Source organism: Triticum urartu, chromosome 1A (genome assembly GCF_056163025.1).
Source record: "Triticum urartu cultivar PI428250 chromosome 1A, HENAU_Tu73, whole genome shotgun sequence".
Lineage (NCBI taxonomy): Eukaryota > Viridiplantae > Streptophyta > Magnoliopsida > Poales > Poaceae > Triticum > Triticum urartu.
In genome coordinates this window covers 19,480,599-19,499,269 of record NC_141873.1, presented here as the reverse complement: position 1 = coordinate 19,499,269, position 18,671 = coordinate 19,480,599, and the positions used below count along the sequence as shown (strand labels likewise).

The 18,671-nt window shown below is 43.9% G+C and overlaps 3 protein-coding genes across 3 annotated transcripts; 2 read left to right on the top strand and 1 right to left on the bottom strand.

Moving 5' to 3' along the window:
- The first annotated feature begins 1,690 nt into the window (after positions 1–1,690).
- LOC125543294 (zinc finger (C3HC4-type RING finger) family protein / BRCT domain-containing protein) lies at positions 1,691–6,932 on the top strand. Its single transcript, XM_048706604.2, has 8 exons — positions 1,691–1,979; positions 2,072–2,205; positions 2,588–2,792; positions 3,483–3,746; positions 4,431–4,565; positions 4,983–5,627; positions 6,047–6,232; positions 6,332–6,932. Exons 1-8 carry the CDS (start codon positions 1,842–1,844, stop codon positions 6,503–6,505), a joined length of 1,881 nt encoding a protein of 626 aa, XP_048562561.2. The 5' UTR covers positions 1,691–1,841; the 3' UTR covers positions 6,506–6,932.
- A 1,539-nt stretch (positions 6,933–8,471) lies between these two features.
- LOC125543281 (disease resistance protein RPM1) lies at positions 8,472–13,363 on the top strand. The gene is made up of 2 exons (XM_087544536.1): positions 8,472–8,897; positions 9,817–13,363. The coding sequence occupies exon 2, from the start codon at positions 9,823–9,825 to the stop codon at positions 12,574–12,576; it is 2,754 nt and encodes a 917-aa protein (XP_087400662.1). The 5' UTR covers positions 8,472–8,897; positions 9,817–9,822; the 3' UTR covers positions 12,577–13,363.
- Positions 13,364–15,182: 1,819 nt separating this feature from the next.
- LOC147988520 (uncharacterized) lies at positions 15,183–18,338 on the bottom strand. The gene is made up of 3 exons (XM_087544537.1): positions 17,125–18,338; positions 16,249–16,781; positions 15,183–16,141 (listed from the first exon to the last, which is right to left on the bottom strand). Exons 1-3 carry the CDS (start codon positions 18,116–18,118, stop codon positions 15,425–15,427), a joined length of 2,244 nt encoding a protein of 747 aa, XP_087400663.1. The 5' UTR covers positions 18,119–18,338; the 3' UTR covers positions 15,183–15,424.
- Positions 18,339–18,671: the final 333 nt, after the last annotated feature.

The following is an 18,671-nucleotide window of genomic DNA, read 5'->3' as shown; positions in this document are numbered from 1 at the left end:
ACAAGGGTATGTAGATGCACTCCTCTCTCCCTCGTTGCTAGATGACTCCATAGATTGATCTTGGTGATGCGTAGAAAATTTTAAAATTCTGCTACGTTCCCCAACAACGCCGTAACCGATCTCCTATAACCCAGTTAGAGAAGTAAAAATTCGGTTTTACTTCTCTAATCGACATCTAGCCGATCCCCAATCCCCCATAGTTGAGGATAAATTTTTCTCAGCCGCGTATGCCTTTCCCATAAATATACTCCACTACTCGGCAGCTGAGTAAAAGCTGCGCCTCTCCTTCACTGCCTCCCTCGCTCCACTCCCGTGCCGCTGCGCTCACGCCACCCCTCTCACCCCCGCCCGCCGCCGCGGACGCTCCGTAGGCTCCGCCGCGGTCCTTGACCACTTGTATTTGTGCCTTCTCGTCCCTCCATGTAAAATTTGAACGAATTCGCACACCGAATGCATGTTGCTTCACGTTGGGCATTATTTTAGGATTTTTTTTCACTGAAAAAACCCTAGAAATTGCATAGAATGTCAGAAAGCAATGAGGCTTGATGTGTAGGCTTGCAATGGAGATGAGAGAGTGTGGAAACTGTTTGGGCTCATTTCGTGAGAAGTGCGATTTTTTGATCCAGCCAAGAGCGTAAAGAAAGGCACTAATATCTCCACAGTTGTGTCGTCACATGCGCAACTACGCTCACATCCAACAGAATCTTAACATTTTCCAAAGGATCTTATTGTCTCAAGTATACGTGTATCCCAAGTATTCAATATTCGCCACCGCCAATGCAGTCACCTCAAGATGGTCTCTAAAGGCCTCCGTCTAGTTGAGACTCCGGCCATACCACCTAGCCGCTCCGATTGGGACATAGCTTCGTTAAAATCACTAGCACACATCTCGGGGATATCATCTTGGGACTTATGATATCTTAGAACATCCCATGTCTTCTGTCGGAGCTCAGTACGAGGTTCACCGTAGATTCCAGTGAATCTAAAGGTTCTCCCCTCAAGTGTGATCACCACAGTTATATAAAACCGACACGATGGTCTAACTCAAACCTCTACATCATCCTGCCACCATAAAGTTAAACAAATCACTTCTTCCCTCACAATTAACCGCCACCCCATGTCGGAATCCTAGACTCCATTTGAGCTTATTCATTGGATCTCGTTTCTTTTTGTCTCTGCTAAGAGCATCACCGCTGGATTGTAGGACCGTACAAGCAGGTCTCGTAATCCGCCCACGGTCGGGTCCAACTCCAATCCCCTGTAGTTCCTTCATGTCAAGATATTCATTGTTTCCGGCGGCCTTGCCTCACATGGTCCACCGACTAAGATGGATGAAAAATGGAGATGGGAATGTATTGATTCGTCAATGATGTTGTTGCACGGCGATGACTGGAGTGCCGACAATGCCGCCGCCGTGGAGTCCGACAGCGTCTGCAACGCCCGGACGACGATGCCTGCGTGTGTCATCACCGCTGAAGACGGGCTCGCCGCTGCGTTTGACCCGGTTGCCATGGCCCAACGGTGGATGATGGCTGATGGGCGAATCGGACGGCCATCGCTGCGCAGCACACGCCAAAGGGAAAAAAAAAAGAACATGCGAATTCGAAATCGTGGAGTTGGTACAATTTACGCCAGGAATGCCACCGGTTGGATCCAAATCGAGGCAGTACGCGCTCGATATTTTTCCCATTCCCAAATCTCGGCCGGCCCTAGCCGCCGCCGCCAGCCCCGCCGCCGGCCCATCCCCTCATCCCGCAGCCCCGCCTTCAACCTCCCACCCGCGGTCCCCGTCCTCGGGCCGGTCTCCTCGCGCGCCCGCCTCGTCCCCGGAGGGCGGAGCCATGCCGGCGGCGGGGATGGACGGGGTGATAGCGACGGTGAGCGGCTACCACGGCGACGAGCGGCACAGGCTCGTGAAGCTCATCTCGGAGACCGGCGCCAGCTACGTCGGCGCCATGAGCAGATCCATAACCCACCTGGTAATGAATGTTTCACGGGCGGCGCCCTCGTCGACTCTGGTTTCCACTCTATATGCATGCCCTGCTGATTTCCCTTGTTTAATTGCGATTAGGTTTGCTGGAGGCTCGAGGGGAAGAAGTACGACATCGCCAGGAGGCTTCGGGTGCGCATCGTCAGCCACCGCTGGTTCCAGGACTGCCTCAAGGAGGGGAGGCGCCTCCCCGAGGGCCCCTACACCATGGAAAGGTAAGCCGATTTCTTCAGCTGTTTTGTCGCGGTGCAGTTATACATGTGGTAGTACATGGTTAATTGCTTCTGTTGTGTAACTGAATGAATTAGTTAAAATGGATTTTCCAAGTAAATGTGAAAATTGGGACTATGAATTATTTTCGCAACTTGTTTCTGATTTCCATGTGCATGTTTGCAGCAGCAGTTTAATTTGCGGTGACAAAGCGATGCACATTGTTGTCATCTCTAGCTGTGTATTTGATGTAGATGCTTGCAAATCTTTATGCGTCCCTTAGTTGATGCCTTGTAATAAACTAGCCAAAGTAGCATAATGCCTTTTCTCACTATCAAACTGTTTGCTATGTAATCCTCAGAAAATCTTGTTGTGCTTGATGTCCAGTGGTGAAGAAGCCGGTCCAGTCCCACAGCTGTCTGCTTTGCCAGGCAAGCGGTCCAAGAGAAACGCATTCAGGGAGGATCCGTGCCTGAAAGAGTTGCCTTCTGATTTATGCAACACTTCATATGCCAGCGATGTGGTCAAGATTGATGATTCAGATTCTGATTGGGAGCATCAGGGATGGTCGGGTTCATCCCTATTAAAAGAAGTAAGAGCCGTTATTTTCAATTTCCAGTTGATGTAGTTTATGAGTCCAATCTCTTGATTCTCCATTTAGTCTTCAGGTTTTAGATTTCACTCGTTCAATTTTTAACGTTCATTTCAGATAACAAATACAACACTGTTTAGATCCATCTCCTCAAGTAAAAGCCATTATTTTCTGTAAGAGATTTGCTTTGTGACTACTGATTAAAGATCGTGCGACAGGCATGCTCTATATAGTAAGATAGTGTCCTTGCTTCCCATAACTTTATAAATGAAGAACTAAGTTAGTAATTAAGTGATTGGTTCTGACGTTTTAGTAGATACACCATGTATGTCCTGTAAGTAAGTTATAAGGCCTGAATCTGATGTGGATTTTTTGTATTGGAATCTGATATTTTATCTGCATGTGTTGTACTCAAATTTCAGTACCTTTTTCTTTTCTGTATTGTTTTCATTTATGCTGTTAATTTGAGTTGCTAAAGTTGGTGTTTCTCAGAAGCGGCCCAAATTTTTGTTTATTTCACTCTATTATATATTGTGTAAGTATTGTGCTGTTATTCATCACATTGTGGTTTCCCTCCATTGGCCCAAATGGTTGATGGTCTTAGAAAAATACAATATTTTTTCTGAAGTGTCATTATTCCTGACAAGTTATGCTGTAAATGTCCTGATGGAGCTTCCCTGTTGCCTTCAGAATTTAGACGTTGCCGGGAATTCGAAGAAGATTCGTTCAGGTGATGTTAGAGGAAAAAGGCATTTAAAGCGTGAGCAGAAGTCAAGTGATAAAGATATCCTACATCCGCGAGACAATGCTTCAAGTTTCAGGGAGGATCCATGCTTGAAAGAGTTACCTTCTAATTTATGCAGTACTTCATATGCCAGGGATGTGCTCAAGATCGATGATTCAGATTCTGATTTTGAGCATCAGGGCTGGTTGGAATCATCCCTATTAAAAGAAGTAAGAGCCATTGTTTCCAATTGATTTAGTTTGTGAATCCAATCCCTTAATTCTCCATTTGGTCTTCAGGTTTTACATTTCACCCAGTTCAATTTTTTCCATTCATTTCAGATAACAAATACAACACTGTTTAGATCCATTTCCTTAAGTAAAAGCTAATCTTTTCTGTAAGAGATTTGCTGTGTGATGACAAATCATGCGACAGGCATGCTCTATATAGTAAGACAACGATCTTGCTTTCCATAACTGTATGATTGATGAAATAACTTAATAATTAAGTGATTAGTTCTGACGTTATAGTAAAATACACCATGTATGTCCTGCAAGTAAGTTGAGGCTTGAACCTGATGTGGGTTTTTTTTTTGTATTAGAAACTGATATTTTAACTGCATGTGTAGTGCTCAAATTACCTTTTTCTTTTCTGTATTGTTATCATTGAAGCTGTTAATTTGAGTTGCTAAAGTAGATTTTTCTCACAAGTGGCCTATTTTTTGTGTGTGTATATCACTCTGTTATATATTGTATAAGTATAGTGCTGTTATTCATCCCATTTGTGGTTTCTCTTCGTTGCCCCAAATAGTTGACGGTCTTAGAAGAATGCGTTATTTTTTCAGAAGTGCCATTATTCCTGACATGTTATGCTGTAAATTACCTGATGGACCTTGGTTGCCCTGTTGCCTTCAGAATTTAGTCGTCGCCGGGGATTCAAAAAAGATTCGTTCAGGAGATGTTAAAGGAGGAAAAAAGCGTTTAAAGCGTGAGCAGAAGTCAACTGATACAGATGTCCTACATGTGCGAGACAATGCTTCAAGTTTGATGGTAATTTCCAAATCGTACTCCGTTGGAACCATTTTGAAATAAATTCATTTGTCTAGCTTTAGCCTGACAAGCTTTTGATTTTGTTTTGTGCTGTCATAAGGTCTTCATTCTGTTTAGGAAACCTACCAATATTTTTGTTACACAGTGAAGCCGTCAATCCTAAGTCCTGACTACGAAAGGACCTGTTAATGCTCGAAACTGGAAAGGGCACCTATATGAAGTGTTATTGCTATGTAGATGACCTTGAATATTGTATGAGTTACATTTACATTCCCAAGATGAGAAAATTTTGATGTGGTCTTTGATGAATAGATAAGATGAGCAGTTGACTTCGTGTTTCAGCTTGTTTCGTTGTCCCTTGCGCTAACTGTTCTATTCTCAGCTGTAAACTTACACATATATCTAATGAAAATACAGATAAGAGAAGGCCTTCACACGTCAAGTTATACTTCATCTCGGAGCACATCGAAGCAAAAGGGAAACTTGTCAGGTCTCCTGCGTAATGAGGTTGTTGGTCAGATGGGCGAAAGAAATGATCCTATGGGAAAGGGATCACGAAGCAAGCATGCACGCTCTCTTATGGAATTATCTGATGATAATTTGTCAGATAGTTTTGAGGAACTACAAATGTTTGATACTTCGACTAGAGAAGCCCGGAGAAAAATAAGGAGCACAAATGCACCATCATTTCGGCAATCTACCTTGGAAAGCATATACGATCATTGTGAAACTAGTATGCATGATTACGAACCGGAAAAGAGTGAAGAGCAAGAAACTATTGATTTGGGTGAGAGGTCGAGAAGCTTGCAACCTGGTGATTTGTCAGGACATGAACCATCTTTCTGTACACAAGAGAAAATAGATCAAAGTGACCTTGGCATCACAGCTGATCATGACAAGGGAGATGATGAGAAGCTCACCATGGAAGAATCATCGAGCCTGCAAAGACAAGCAGAGCTTTCATGTGTCATTTGCTGGACTGATTTTTCTTCCTCGAGGGGCATCTTACCATGTGGACATCGGTTCTGTTATTCATGCATTCAAGGATGGGCGGATTGTCTGGTATGTTGCGTCAACATAAATAAAATCCTTTAGTTAAATTCACTCCTTAAAATCTGCTTATAATGTGTTTTCTTTTGCACAATGTATATATCTTTTAAATATATATGTTGCTCTACTATACAACACACTAAATATGCGCTTAATGCTTGTATGGTAGCGTGGATTCAGGGCAGCAGTACAGCATTAGATCCTGATTGAAATAGGAGTACATGTTTCCAGTTTACATAAGATCAGAAATTGAACATACAGTCACCATTCCCGATAGCTCTCAGCAGGCAGGCCTTGAACAAAACAAATTACTAGATGTCAGCGGAAAACCTATTCTTCTAGCTAGTTGCTTATGTTTGTAACTAATTTTCGATCAGAAATTATTTGTTGTAGTAGCTGCTGCTTACACATGTGCATGCTGTGTGTTTCAGTCTTCCAGGGGAAAGGTCTCAACGTGCCCACTTTGCAAAGCCAGTTTCTCCTGGATCAGCAAGGTGGATGAGGCCGGTACTTCAGATCAGAAGATATACTCGCAGACCCCCGTTACTTGTGGAGCTTCAACCAACATCTTCATGTTTGCTGACGAAGGCCACGGCGACCTTCTTGGATCATCATCGGTGAGTTAAATCTGCTTCCACTGTGCAAAAACCGCTACTGCTTGACTTAATGTACTTGTGCTTCTCGATGCTCACCTGTCTGCCGAACCCAACGTGCAGTCTACCCAAGGGGCCTGCTACATGTGCCACAGCCGTGAGCCCGAAGAGCTTATACTGAGCTGCCACGTCTGCCGATCGCAGTGGGTACACTCGTACTGCCTTGATCCCCCACTGACCCCATGGACGTGCGTACACTGCCGAGATCTGCGGAGGATGTACCAGCGCTATCGCTAGTCCGAGTCCCGGAAGTTCACTCATGTCTTGCACTCTTGATTCTTGGCATCACTGCGCTGCTGCAGATTCTTGGGGCAGATATACAATCGAAGGCATGTTGGCAGCTGATAATTAATTAGTTTCTCAAGATTGAAGAACAGAGGAAGAAGCAGAGAGACAGGAAAGTGACGGCGTCAGGCTGCAACGCGCTTTGAGATTGCATCTTTTTATTTTTGCATATGTATGGGCTGTCAAGTGTCAACATCTTGTTGATCTGGACATAGTGCAAATGCATATGGTGAGGGTGCTGCTAGGCTCGAAATGTGTAAACGGTCCGGAGAGTAGTAGCTTCTTTGAGAAGACGCGTGCATGTTGCTAGAATCTTAAACCGTGCGACTTTCTTTTCTAATTCAGACAATGAACAGAAGAATTTTTTTACTGGTTATTCTGCGTCCAGTTGTCCTAAAATTGTGCTTGTCATTTTTCTTGATAATTGAACTGCAAAAATGTCTTATGTTAGTGTACAGAGGGAGTATTGGATTAAAATGCCCTTTGGATATTACGATCTCCAAGCGGCTGAACCTAGAGGCCATTTAGCACTACAAACTGGTAGAAAGCATTTCATTAATAATGGCAATCTCAAAATAGCACTAGGCCACCACTTTGGCCATTACTATAACCACCGAAACCTCGAAGGCTAAAATCTGTTGTACTACCACGATTGAAAATGCATTAATTTGCGAATCAATATATGGTTAGATGGTTAGTAGAATAAAAATGCATTCATTTGCGAATCAATATGTGGTTAGATGATTAGTAGGATAATGGTATCCCTCCCAGTCTATCAAGGTTCAAGTCCTAAACTTACACTAGTGCTTGCATTTTCTAGATTTATTTCAGTCTTTCGGGAGACAAGTGTTCAGTGAGAGAAGACTTTCCTCTCTGGCGACTTTATCAATGATGTGCTCGCTCAGTCTTTCGAAGGTGCTCATAATCATACGGTAGGGTGTGCGTGCGTGCATTCATATGAATGAGTGTATGAGCATTTTGCGCATGTACCATGTTACAAAAGGAAGATGCATATATCAAAAGTTTTTACATAAAAAATATATGCTCGTGTTCGTTGGGAGTGCTTGATATGGCGTGGAATTTGCTATGGGAAGAAAGAAAGAAAGATAATTGATGAACGGAGAATGTTCATATTCCACGCTCAACTATTGAAATCACTCGTAGATTTTGAAATGAAAATAATAAATTGGAACAACAGATTTTTAACCATGGCAAATTGAACGATCTTCATGGCAATTTTAGTTAACGCGAGAACGACGGGTTTAGTTGGTGAGGATGGCAATTTCCTGGCAAAAAACGAAGCGAGGGCGGATTTGCCGTACTTACCAACTAAATTTGCTATGGTCAACAAATATAAATTGTCATAAAAAATGTTCGATTTGCCATGGTCAAAATCCCGAACATTCGGCACTTATCGGGGTCCTTTTAAAAAGAAGATTTGGTTGTGAAATTCTGAAAATGACCGTCACCCGCAAAAAAAGTAAAAATGACTTTATATACAAAAATGGATCATCATGTGTCCGTGGCATATTTATAAGATGTTCATCATGTGTTTGTAAAAATATCCACTGCATATTTTTTTGTAAAAAGTTCGTCGCGTATTTGTATGAAGCAGAAAAACAACAACTAGCAGAAACTGTGTCCGCGAAGCAACAATGGTTGGATAGTTTGAGAGACAGTGGTATCATCAGCCCACCAGGGTTCAAGTCGAGACGTGTTCGTCGACGACGAGGTGCCTACGATAACTTCGTAAATCTCAAGAGACGATATCTCGACTCCTTCTTTCGAAGGTGTTCATAAGGATAGAATGCGTGTGTGCGTGTTTATATGGACGAATGTATGTGTGTATGTATGAGCGTTTGGTTCTGTATCGTGTTAATTTTTTTAGAAAACCGTGTCTGTTCCGCGCCTTGGACGCGGAATGGAATTTGGCAGGAAAGGAAAGGGTGCCGCAGGTCGCCTCCCCCGATGACCCACACCCACGACTCAGTTCAGGTCAAGCAATCAGTCGGAGCACCAACCAAGATATCCCCAAATCTACAAAGCTCCGCTCGGGCCATGGATCCAGCAGCTCCACCCCTCCACCGCTCTCCCGCCTGCCATGCCTCTGCCTCCTGCAGTCCCGCCTTCTTCCATAATCCCCACTCCCTACCACCCAGACGACCAGGCCGCGGCCTGAGCTTCGTGAGATTCCCAGGCGGCGACTGCAGCTGAACCGAGAGGGCGGCGGCGGCGGCGACTAGAGCGGAGAGCAACGGTAGAGGCGGCTCGACGGCCGGGAAGCAGACTGTGGACGGGCGGACTCCGACGGAGTTCAGTTCAGAACCGCAGCGCAGATCGCGCGGTGAGCTTCCATGAACTCCTCCCATATATAGATGTTGTTGCTGTTGCAGTCTTGCACACTGATTTGGGTTCATCTAGCACCAAAGGGTAGTAAAAACCATTGGAGAATAGGTTTTCCACCCATCTATGGTACATTGGTACCACTTGACTAACCAATATAGAACTCGATTTTTCAGCGTGTTATTGAGTGGATTTGCTATGTGCCCTGTACAACTCTGAGTCGGCTTCATGTTCTCTTTTAGCATCACTGTGTGATGTACTTCTTTTTTCCTTCTAAATACCGTCGTGTGTTTGGGGCTGGCCAAGTTCTGCGCACTTCTGCATGTGTGCTAGACAGATGAAAGGCAGGGGATGCTGGCTGTATCTATCACCATACTGGTTTTCACTTTTCAGTTAAATGGAAGCTGGGAGCCATCCTCCTTATCTTCCTACATATGGGCAGAAGCCCATCTATGCCACCCACCAACGCACCAGTGACAATTATAGATGATGTTTCATCATTCAATTCTTCAGTGTGTTATCGAGTGGATTTTCTATGCCAACCACTGACGCACCAGTGGCTTTATGTTCTCTTTTTTGCATCGCTGTGCGACGTGCAATTTTCTTATATACCGTACTCTATTTGGTGCTTGGAAAGTTTTGTGCAGTTCTGTGTGTGTGTTGGACAAACGACAGGGATGTTGGATGTATCACCATATCGGTTTTCAGTGAAATGAAAGCTGAGAGCCATGCTCCTTTTATATTAAAAAATAATATGCCACATTTTGTCCAGGCTGAAACTGATATAATCCTTTATAAGAAAAAAAATATGCCACATTTTTGTCCAAGCTGAAACTGATATAATCCTTTATAAACATAATATGCCACATTTTGTCCAAGCTGAAACTGATATGAATTGTTCCATGTTGGTGTTTTTTCAGAAGCAAATGGCGGAGGCTATACTGCTCGCCGTGTCAAAGATTGGGGCAATCGTTTTGAATGAAGCTGTCTTGGCTGTTATTAACAAGCTGTCGAGGAAGGTTGATAACCTAAAGGAATTGCCCGCAAAGATAAAAAGAATTGATATAGAGCTGAAGACGATGAATGATGTAATTCAAGACTTGGGTACAACACATCTCAGCAATAATGTCGTCAAGGGTTGGATTGGAAATGTGAGGAGGCTGGCCTACCATGTTGAGGATGTGATTGACAAGTACTCATATGAGGCTCTTAAGCTCAAGGACGAAGGCTTCCTAAACCGGTACGCCTTCAGAAGTTCACGCCATGTTAAGGTCTTCAGTAAAATTGCTGAGGAAGTTATAGAGATAGAGGGGGAGATCAGGCACATCAAAGAACTGCATATTTATTGGAGTACTATAGTCCAACCCATTAGAAATGAGCATGCAGAGATTGATAGGCAGCGATGGGGAGGCTGCTTTCCAGAAAGTGTTAGTGATGAGGACCTTGTCGGAATTGGTGAAAACAGGAGCAAGTTGACCGAATGGCTGACCACCGATGAGAAAGAAACCACAGTGATTACTGTTTCTGGTATGGGAGGCTTGGGGAAGACAACCCTTGTGAAAAATGTGTATGATCGGGAGAAAGCCAACTTCCCTGAGGCTCATGCTTGGATTGTGGTGTCACGGGCGTATGTTGTAGTTGATTTGCTGAAGGCATTGCTCACCAAGATACAGTACACACAAGAGTCGCCGCCGCCGTCACCTCTTAGTGCGGGCTCTAAAGCTGATGTTTATGAGTTAACAGAGGCTATAAAGAAGATACTACAAAACAAGAAGTGTTTGATCGTGCTTGATGATGTGTGGGATAAAGAAGCATATACTCAGATGTGCAGTGCGTTCCAGGGTCTCCAAGGATGCCGTGTTATGATCACAACACGGAAGGAAGATGTTGCGGCTCTTGCTCCAGTGAGGCACCGCCTACTATTGCAGCCATTGGGTAGCGTTGAATCTTTCAAGCTATTCTGCTCTAGGGCTTTCCACAACAGCCTGGGCCGCAAGTGCCCTTCAGAGCTTGAGGAGGTGGCGGCTGCTATAGTTGACCGGTGTCGTGGCCTGCCATTGGCCATTGTATCGTCTGGCAGCCTATTGTCCACAAAGCAACCAACAGAGCACGCCTGGAATCAGGTGTACAACCATCTCCGGAGCGAGCTGCGGGGGAATAACCATGTCCAGGCTATACTTAATCTGAGCTACCATGACTTGCCTGGTGATCTCAGGAACTGCTTCCTGTACTGCAGCTTGTTCCGTGAAGACTATGAAATGTCACGGGAGAACCTTGTGCGGTTGTGGGTTGCTGAAGGTTTTGCAAAGAAGAAAGATAACAGCACGCCGGAGGAAGTGGCTGAGAGGAGTCTCATGGAACTCATCGGCCGGAATATGCTGGAAGTTGTGGAGAGGGATGAGCTCTTCAGGGTTAGTACATGTAAGATGCATGACATTGTTCGAGACCTGGCTCTTGCTGTTGCTAAAGAGGAGAGGTTTGGCTCCGCGAGTGATCAGGGCGAAATGACGCTCATGGATAAAGAAGTTCGCCGGTTCTCAACATGCGGTTGGAGAGATAGTATGGCAGCTGCTCCAGGAGTGGATTTTCCACGACTCAGAACCGTCATCTCGATTTCAGCAGCTTTGTCCTCCACCAACATGATTTCCTCTGTTTTGTCTGGATCCAACTACCTTACTGTTCTTGAGCTTCAAGACTCTGCAATCTGCCAAGTGCCAGCATCCATCGGGAATCTGTTCAATCTCCACTACATCGGCTTGAGGCGCACCAGAGTTCAGTCACTGCCAGACACTATTGAAAAACTATCAAACCTCGAGACGCTGGACGTCAAGCAAACAAAAATAGAAAAACTACCGCCAGGAATTGTGAAGGTTGAGAAGTTACGACACCTTTTAGCTGACAGGTTTGCCGATGAGAAGCAGATGAAGTTCCAGTACTTTGTCGGAGTCGAGGCGCCGAATATGATTTCCAACTTCCAGGAACTGCAAACTCTTGAGACCGTCCATGCCAGCAAGGACTTGTCACTTCAGCTGAAGAAAATGAATAAGCTGCAGACTGTTTGGGTTGATAACATCAATGCATCTAACTGTGATGACCTTTTCAAAACCCTCTCAGATATGCCTCTGCTTTCCAGCTTACTTCTCTGTGCATGTGATGAGAAGGAGACACTTACGTTCCAAGCACTCAAGCCAATTTCCAAGAGGCTCCACAGACTGATCATTAGAGGTGGCTGGGCCGATGGGACGCTCAAGTGTCCAATATTTCAGGGTCATGGGAAGAATATCAAGTATCTGGCTCTGAGTTGGTGCAATCTTGGGAATGAAGACCCGCTGCAGCTGCTGGCATCTCATCTGCCAGCTCTCACTTATCTCAGCCTTAACAGGGTGAGCAGTGCAGGTACACTGGTGCTTTCTGCAGGGTGCTTCTCTCAGCTGAAGACGCTCGTCTTGAGGCGCATGCCTAATGTCAAGCAACTGGAGATTGAGGAGGGTGCCATTCCGTGCATTGATGGGATCTACATCGTGTCGCTCTCGGAGCTCGGTATGGTCCCTCGTGGCATCGAGTCGCTTGGGTCCCTGAAGAAGCTCTGGATGCTAGACCTGCACAGGGACTTCAAGGCTGACTGGGATTTGAACCAGATGCACGACAAGATGAAGCATGTTCCAGGGCTCCGTGCCTAGCTAGCAAAGAGCGGCAGAGACGCAGAACATGATGAAGCATGTTCCAGAGCTCTGTGCATAGCAAAGAGCGGCAACTACATCCTTCCGAAAATATATAATAGAGCACCTGCACCCAGGCTCTCTATATCTAGCCATCCATTTCCTGCATCGCGATACGTGTAAATACATTTCTCTTTTTTGTTTCTCTCAAATAAAACATGTCTTGAAGTTCAAATTTTTGCAGCGTGGCAAGGCTTTCTAACTAGAATCTAGGATAAATCTTTCAGAATTTTTTGTCAAATATAAATATACAAAAAATGATTTTAAAAATTTTAAAAATATTTTTTGTAAATTTATGTTTGACAAAAATTTCTGAAAGATTTATCCTAGATTCTAGTTAGAAAGTTTTGCCATACTGCAAAGATTTGAACTTCAAAACATGTTTTATGTGAGAGAAACAAAAAAGAGAAAATTTCATATAAAAAATTAGTTATGTTGCATAGATCTTAAAGCAATATTGGACAGTTAGGATAGTAGGACCGGGGTGCAGGTGCTCTAAAAATCCACGTCCTACATCCTTCGGTAATTAAAAATCATAAGAATCGCTTATGCACTGTAAGCGTACATGCTTTTAATTATTTATAATGGCACTGTAATAGTATCAGCAGCTCTTGATTGCTTTGCAATTGCATCTTGTCATGCACACATTGTTGGTTGTTTCTGTAATAATTCCTGAAACACGGGCATTCCCATCAGGAACTAAAATAAGTGAGTTTGTTTCATTTATATAAGCTTAATTTTCACCGGATGGTTTTGCTTGATGTCATAGATAGACTGATTCTATCGAAGTATGTACGCAGTATGTACTCGGCCATCTCTCTGCTTCCTATATATTGCAATGTATTACTCACTACAAGAGAACATATAATTAGCCACAAAGCATTTTGGCCGCTATACATGTATGTATTAGAGTCAACTTACTCATATCTTTGTTACCAAGTATGTTCATGAATCAGTACTGAACTGGCATACATATAGCTACCAAGCACTGAACTACTGATGACCAAACTGAAAAAATGCACACACATGGATTTGATCCCCCATCGCGCAATTACTCACACACACCGCTGTAGAAAGGAAAAATAGAGCCGCAAATGGGCGGTGTTGTTGTGGAGGAGCAGCAGTGATTTCCACGTTGGAGCAACTAACGAAGGCAGACTTGGTACTAATTTAGAGGCTTCAGGACTGAAGGAAGAGGAGAAGCTGCAACCACGCCGCTGAATCAGAGAACCTTTGCATCCGATTAGTTCAAGGTGAGTGACTGTACTACATTCGTGTGTGAGATAGAAATCCTGAATATCTCCTGCCCGATTTCGTTGCTTTTCTACCAAATTTGGTTTGCAGACTGGGTTGTTACGTTTTGAGCCAGAAATTAGGTTATGTTTTCTGTTAATTCACCCAGTAGGCTAGGTTCTGAGTACTTGGGTTCTAGTATGAATGTAGCTTGTTCTATGTGATATTGGATTAGCATGTGAGTGCTAGAGTTCCACATAAACAGATTCGGCCATTTTCATTGGCAGCTACAGGAACAAAGTACTTTTCTATGTGTATATTAGCATAGACTAATTACAGTGAGGAAGATTAAAATTAGGCCACTTTTATTACCAGCTAATTACACTATTTTACATTCAAATATGTTGTTTTGTTTGGTATTTTTGTCACCATTTTGGTTCACTTTCTGAATATGCATATGCCTTTCCTAAAAAAAAACAGTGCCAGCCTTCCTGCACCTTTGGTTTATCAAAGGAAAGGTGGCAGATCTGAAGCCAAAGGCAGAACAGGGGAAGGTAAAAGCAGGCTGACAAAAATTGATTGGCTCAAGAATCTTGCATCATTCTGAAGATGGAAACAGATAGAGCTGCTGAACTGAACTGAACTAGTTAACATGTGCATATGACTGTAGATTGATAGTGCAGTTTGGGAAAATAGACAGATAGTGCTGTTAATGGATCCTGTTTATGATAAACCATGATAATGAATTCGCTGTGTGCAAAATCGTTTCAAAATCATTTGTTCTGTAATTTTATAGACGAGATAACCACATTATCTGAAAAAGTATATAGACAAGGTGATCAGCAAGCATGATCTGGATTTCATCTTATTTTGCTAGGCTACCTCTAATGCAAATATGTATGTTTTTACCATCATGCAAATTACTTATTGGTATTTATGCACATATAGTTCCCCAGTTCAGTACTTCAGTTTCGAGTCCTCCTTTACTATGTCGATGCATTTTGCTGAACAGGCCTGACCACAAGGTCGGTCCTGAACAGCACCCGCTCTGCGGTGGCCTCCGATGCATTTTTCTGCTGCCTGAAGGACCAAAATAAAGCTTGTAGCTTCAGGTTGATCGAATCAGAAAAAAAACTGCATACAACACTACTCAGCTGTGAGATATAGTTAGTTATCCACTGCTAATTAGTCACATCCACGTTTCCATTGCCTGTAAATTTGCCTGTAGTCCCAAGTAACAACTCGAGTTAAATATTCGACATATTAATATTGGCCTATAATTAACTGATATATGATACCAAACCGTGCAAATTCAACCGTCCATTCTTTGTGCACAGGCATCAGGTTCACGACCATTCAGACTGCAGTCTTAAGAAAAAGATGCAAACGATGTTTACTTATTACAACTACAAGTACTCTGAAGAAACAAAGTTACAAACCAGGAACAACAAGCACCAAAACTTCCATAACATATATAGTTCTGAACAAACATATGCTGATGAACCGATTAGTGACAAAGCTTAATGTACCCACTTTATTTCGTTCTGGCTCATGATATGTTTGATGCTTCTAGTCATTAGTGGTTCCGGAGCTTCTGTGCAATTGCAGCCCAACCAAAGATAAGTACGAACGGCCAAAGTTTCCTGACCAACTTCATAGTGATCATGCTTGCTAACAACTTCAATGCACGAATTGGTCCCATTCGAAGATATAACGGCCGTGCAAAAATACCTAACTTTAGTAAGGATTCAAGATTGCCATATAGCACTACAAGAGGACTAAGCACACAGATCGCAATGGCAGTGGCATGAGCAACCGGAGCTAGCACCATATACACACCCAGTGCAAAAGCAGCAGACAAGCATGTGAGCGAACTTGACATGAAGAAATAGGATGTGCCTAAGTTGATTTTGCGAGTCCTCAAATTAACCAAAGGAGATCCAGAGAACATGAGAGCAACAGTAGCTATCGAGGAGCAAATGAAAGCTAACGCGTTGGCCATCATGAATGCGTCAAACGTATACCTCCCAGCAAGTGTTGGTGTGCCTCTATTGGTATGATCGTCTGCTATGAAACCTCCAGGGACAGCAAAAGTTGCACCGAATGTCACGGTTGCTATTAAAACTGAACCGATTCCTAGTATTTGGCTCGAATCTTTCATCTTCTCTGCTTCTTTGACTCTGTCCTCTGGTTTTAACAGGCGACTATACTTTTCTTCATATTGATCTCGGCGAAGGCCACTATGATTATCACCAAACATTTTGAGTGCCCTACATATCCATTTTTCATTGTCCTGAAAAATAAGATATATATATACATATATAATATATTAGCCATAAATTGTTTTGTTCTCTTCAAGGGCACATGACTTGAAAATTTGTAAAGTCGAGAGTATATTACCCAGCCATAATGCATTCCTTGAGGAACGTATCTCCTGGATAGATCAACAGGACTCTCGTCATTGTTGTTTGCTAAATCTAACTGCACTTCCATATTCCCGAATAAACAACAGAATATTCGAAGGCTCGAAACCTTGACGGCTAAATGCAGTGCAGTGTTCCCATCATTGTCTCGCATATTCAAAATCCAGTCCAAAGATGGTGTTTGGCAAACAAAGGAGACTATGTTCAATCTCTTTTTCACAATGGCAACATGAAGGAATGTCCGTCCTTGAGCAGTCCGCAATCCGGCACTACTAGGAAACTTCTCAAGTAGAGATCTTATTGTAGCCTTCCTACCCATAGAGGCAGCAATATGTATGGGAAACAACCCTTGGTTGTCTGCCTGATACGCTGGTGCTGGATTAGCTTGGAATAATTGCCTGAAACTAATGTGTCTCCGGAAAGAAGAGGCCAAGTGAAGAGGCGTGCTCCCATCTCTGTCCCCATGTGTGGAAAGGCTATTATTCCAATTTAACACAAGTTTTGTGAACCCTGAAAATGTGATACCTTGTTTGTTAGTTCAAGGTAAGTGAAGTCGACTACAACAACAGAGTGTCAGACATTCAGTGAAGCAAATGACGAATTACTTAATAGAGGTATATTGTCATATTTGCCCAGAGTTTAGCACGCACTACATGCTTGCGGTCTAACTTACATTCTATCTAAATAGCAAAAGTGTCAGGAACGCTTTGTCCCGAACATAAAGTTTGTACAATAGTACGAAATTGGCGAAAACAAATTTATATAGACGGACAAGCTTCATAGTATAATTTATGCATGTACTACCCCACTGGTGATTTGGACTACCTAAACTTTCAAGATAGAAAAATAATACCTCTGCCTTGAAGAGTCGCAGTATGCAGCGCATTTTGCCCATTTGGCCCAGAATACGAGAGATTCCCATTGCTCATATCGTATAGTGTCCCTGCAATGCCGCCCCATCTCAGTAAAATTGCTAGGTACAATGGTGATGTGCCTTCTTTAGGATAATTAGCCAACTCCGGATCAGCCTCCATTAGACTCTCCACAATATCCTTTCTTCCGATGCGGACAGCATCATGCAAGGCCGTCTCCTTAAGCACATTCTCCTTCCTCAAGAGTTCGTGCAGCCTGTCGCAACTTTCAACTAGTTCAATGAGACAAGAGAGCACTTGAGAGTTACCAGCTCGGGCGGCACAATGCAAGGGAGTGTCACCCTTTCTGTTCACCGCAAACAGGAGGCCTTGGTCTCTCTCGTTGATGATGCGAGCACACTTCTGAAATTCTGTGCTGTCTCCATGGCTGGCAACCACATGTAGCGCGGTGTCACCCTCAGCGGTAACGCCCTTGAGAAGCCAGGCGGCTGGCAAATCATGCTGAACAATGACATCTTCTATCAAAGCAGGCTGAGCAGCGCCATCTTCTATCTTGTCGTGAGAACCTGCTGCTGGGGAAGCAGGCTGATCGACAACACCTTCTGTCCCGTGAAAATCTGCTACCGGCAAAACAGGCTGATGAACGCCATGTTCGACGTCATCAGACGGCTGCGGCACAGTCAGCCTTCCTCCGGTGCTGCTGCCAGGGGTGTATCCGAGTAGCAGGTCAAGGAATGCTTGAGTAGGCATTGCCATTGGTGGCTCCTCTGCGTTTTCCCTGTCGAAAAGGAACTTGAGCGCACCTGAGGAGCCGCAGCACACCGATGCCAGCAACAGGGGATTCATCGGCGCCGCCGGTGCCGGTGCATTCCCCACCAAATCATTGTTGCAGGAAGGCAGCTGCAGTTGCTGGACATCGCCGCCTCCAACCGCCGGAGCATTCGGCGCAGCGCCGGCGCTCGAAGTCGACGCCATCACCAACGGCGGGCCAACCCTCCCGCAAGATGGAGGAAATCCGGCTATGGCCGGCCAAGATAGATCGATGCGAGGTGCTAGCTAGCTCCTGCCGCTTCTTGCTTTAGCTGGCCGGGATCGGAAGAGCAGAATGGGATGTGGATTTTTGCTTGCTAGTAGATGCTTGAGCTTGAGCAATAGCTGGGAGCTCGTGAGAAGCGAGAAAGGGGAAAGTGAAAGATTCTTGCGCTTGATTAGACTGGTCGGTCCGCTAAACTTAGTAACGCTTTGGGAAGAGAACACTGTGGCCCGTGGTTTGTAACGCCCCGAGAATCATGCTACAGTAATCTCCATCTAATGATGATCATGTCATCATGATTACTACAAAAATTGTCACTTAATCAATTTCCAATTCAAATTCAAATCTAAAATACCAGTCAAATTATTATTTATTCAAAGAGTAAAACAAAAATGTTGTTAATATCCCATAAAGTCCCTAAGAAATTATCATGTTGAAACCAACCTCATTTGAATTTCCAAAATGCCCCTGGTAATTAATTAAGTGAATGAGCAG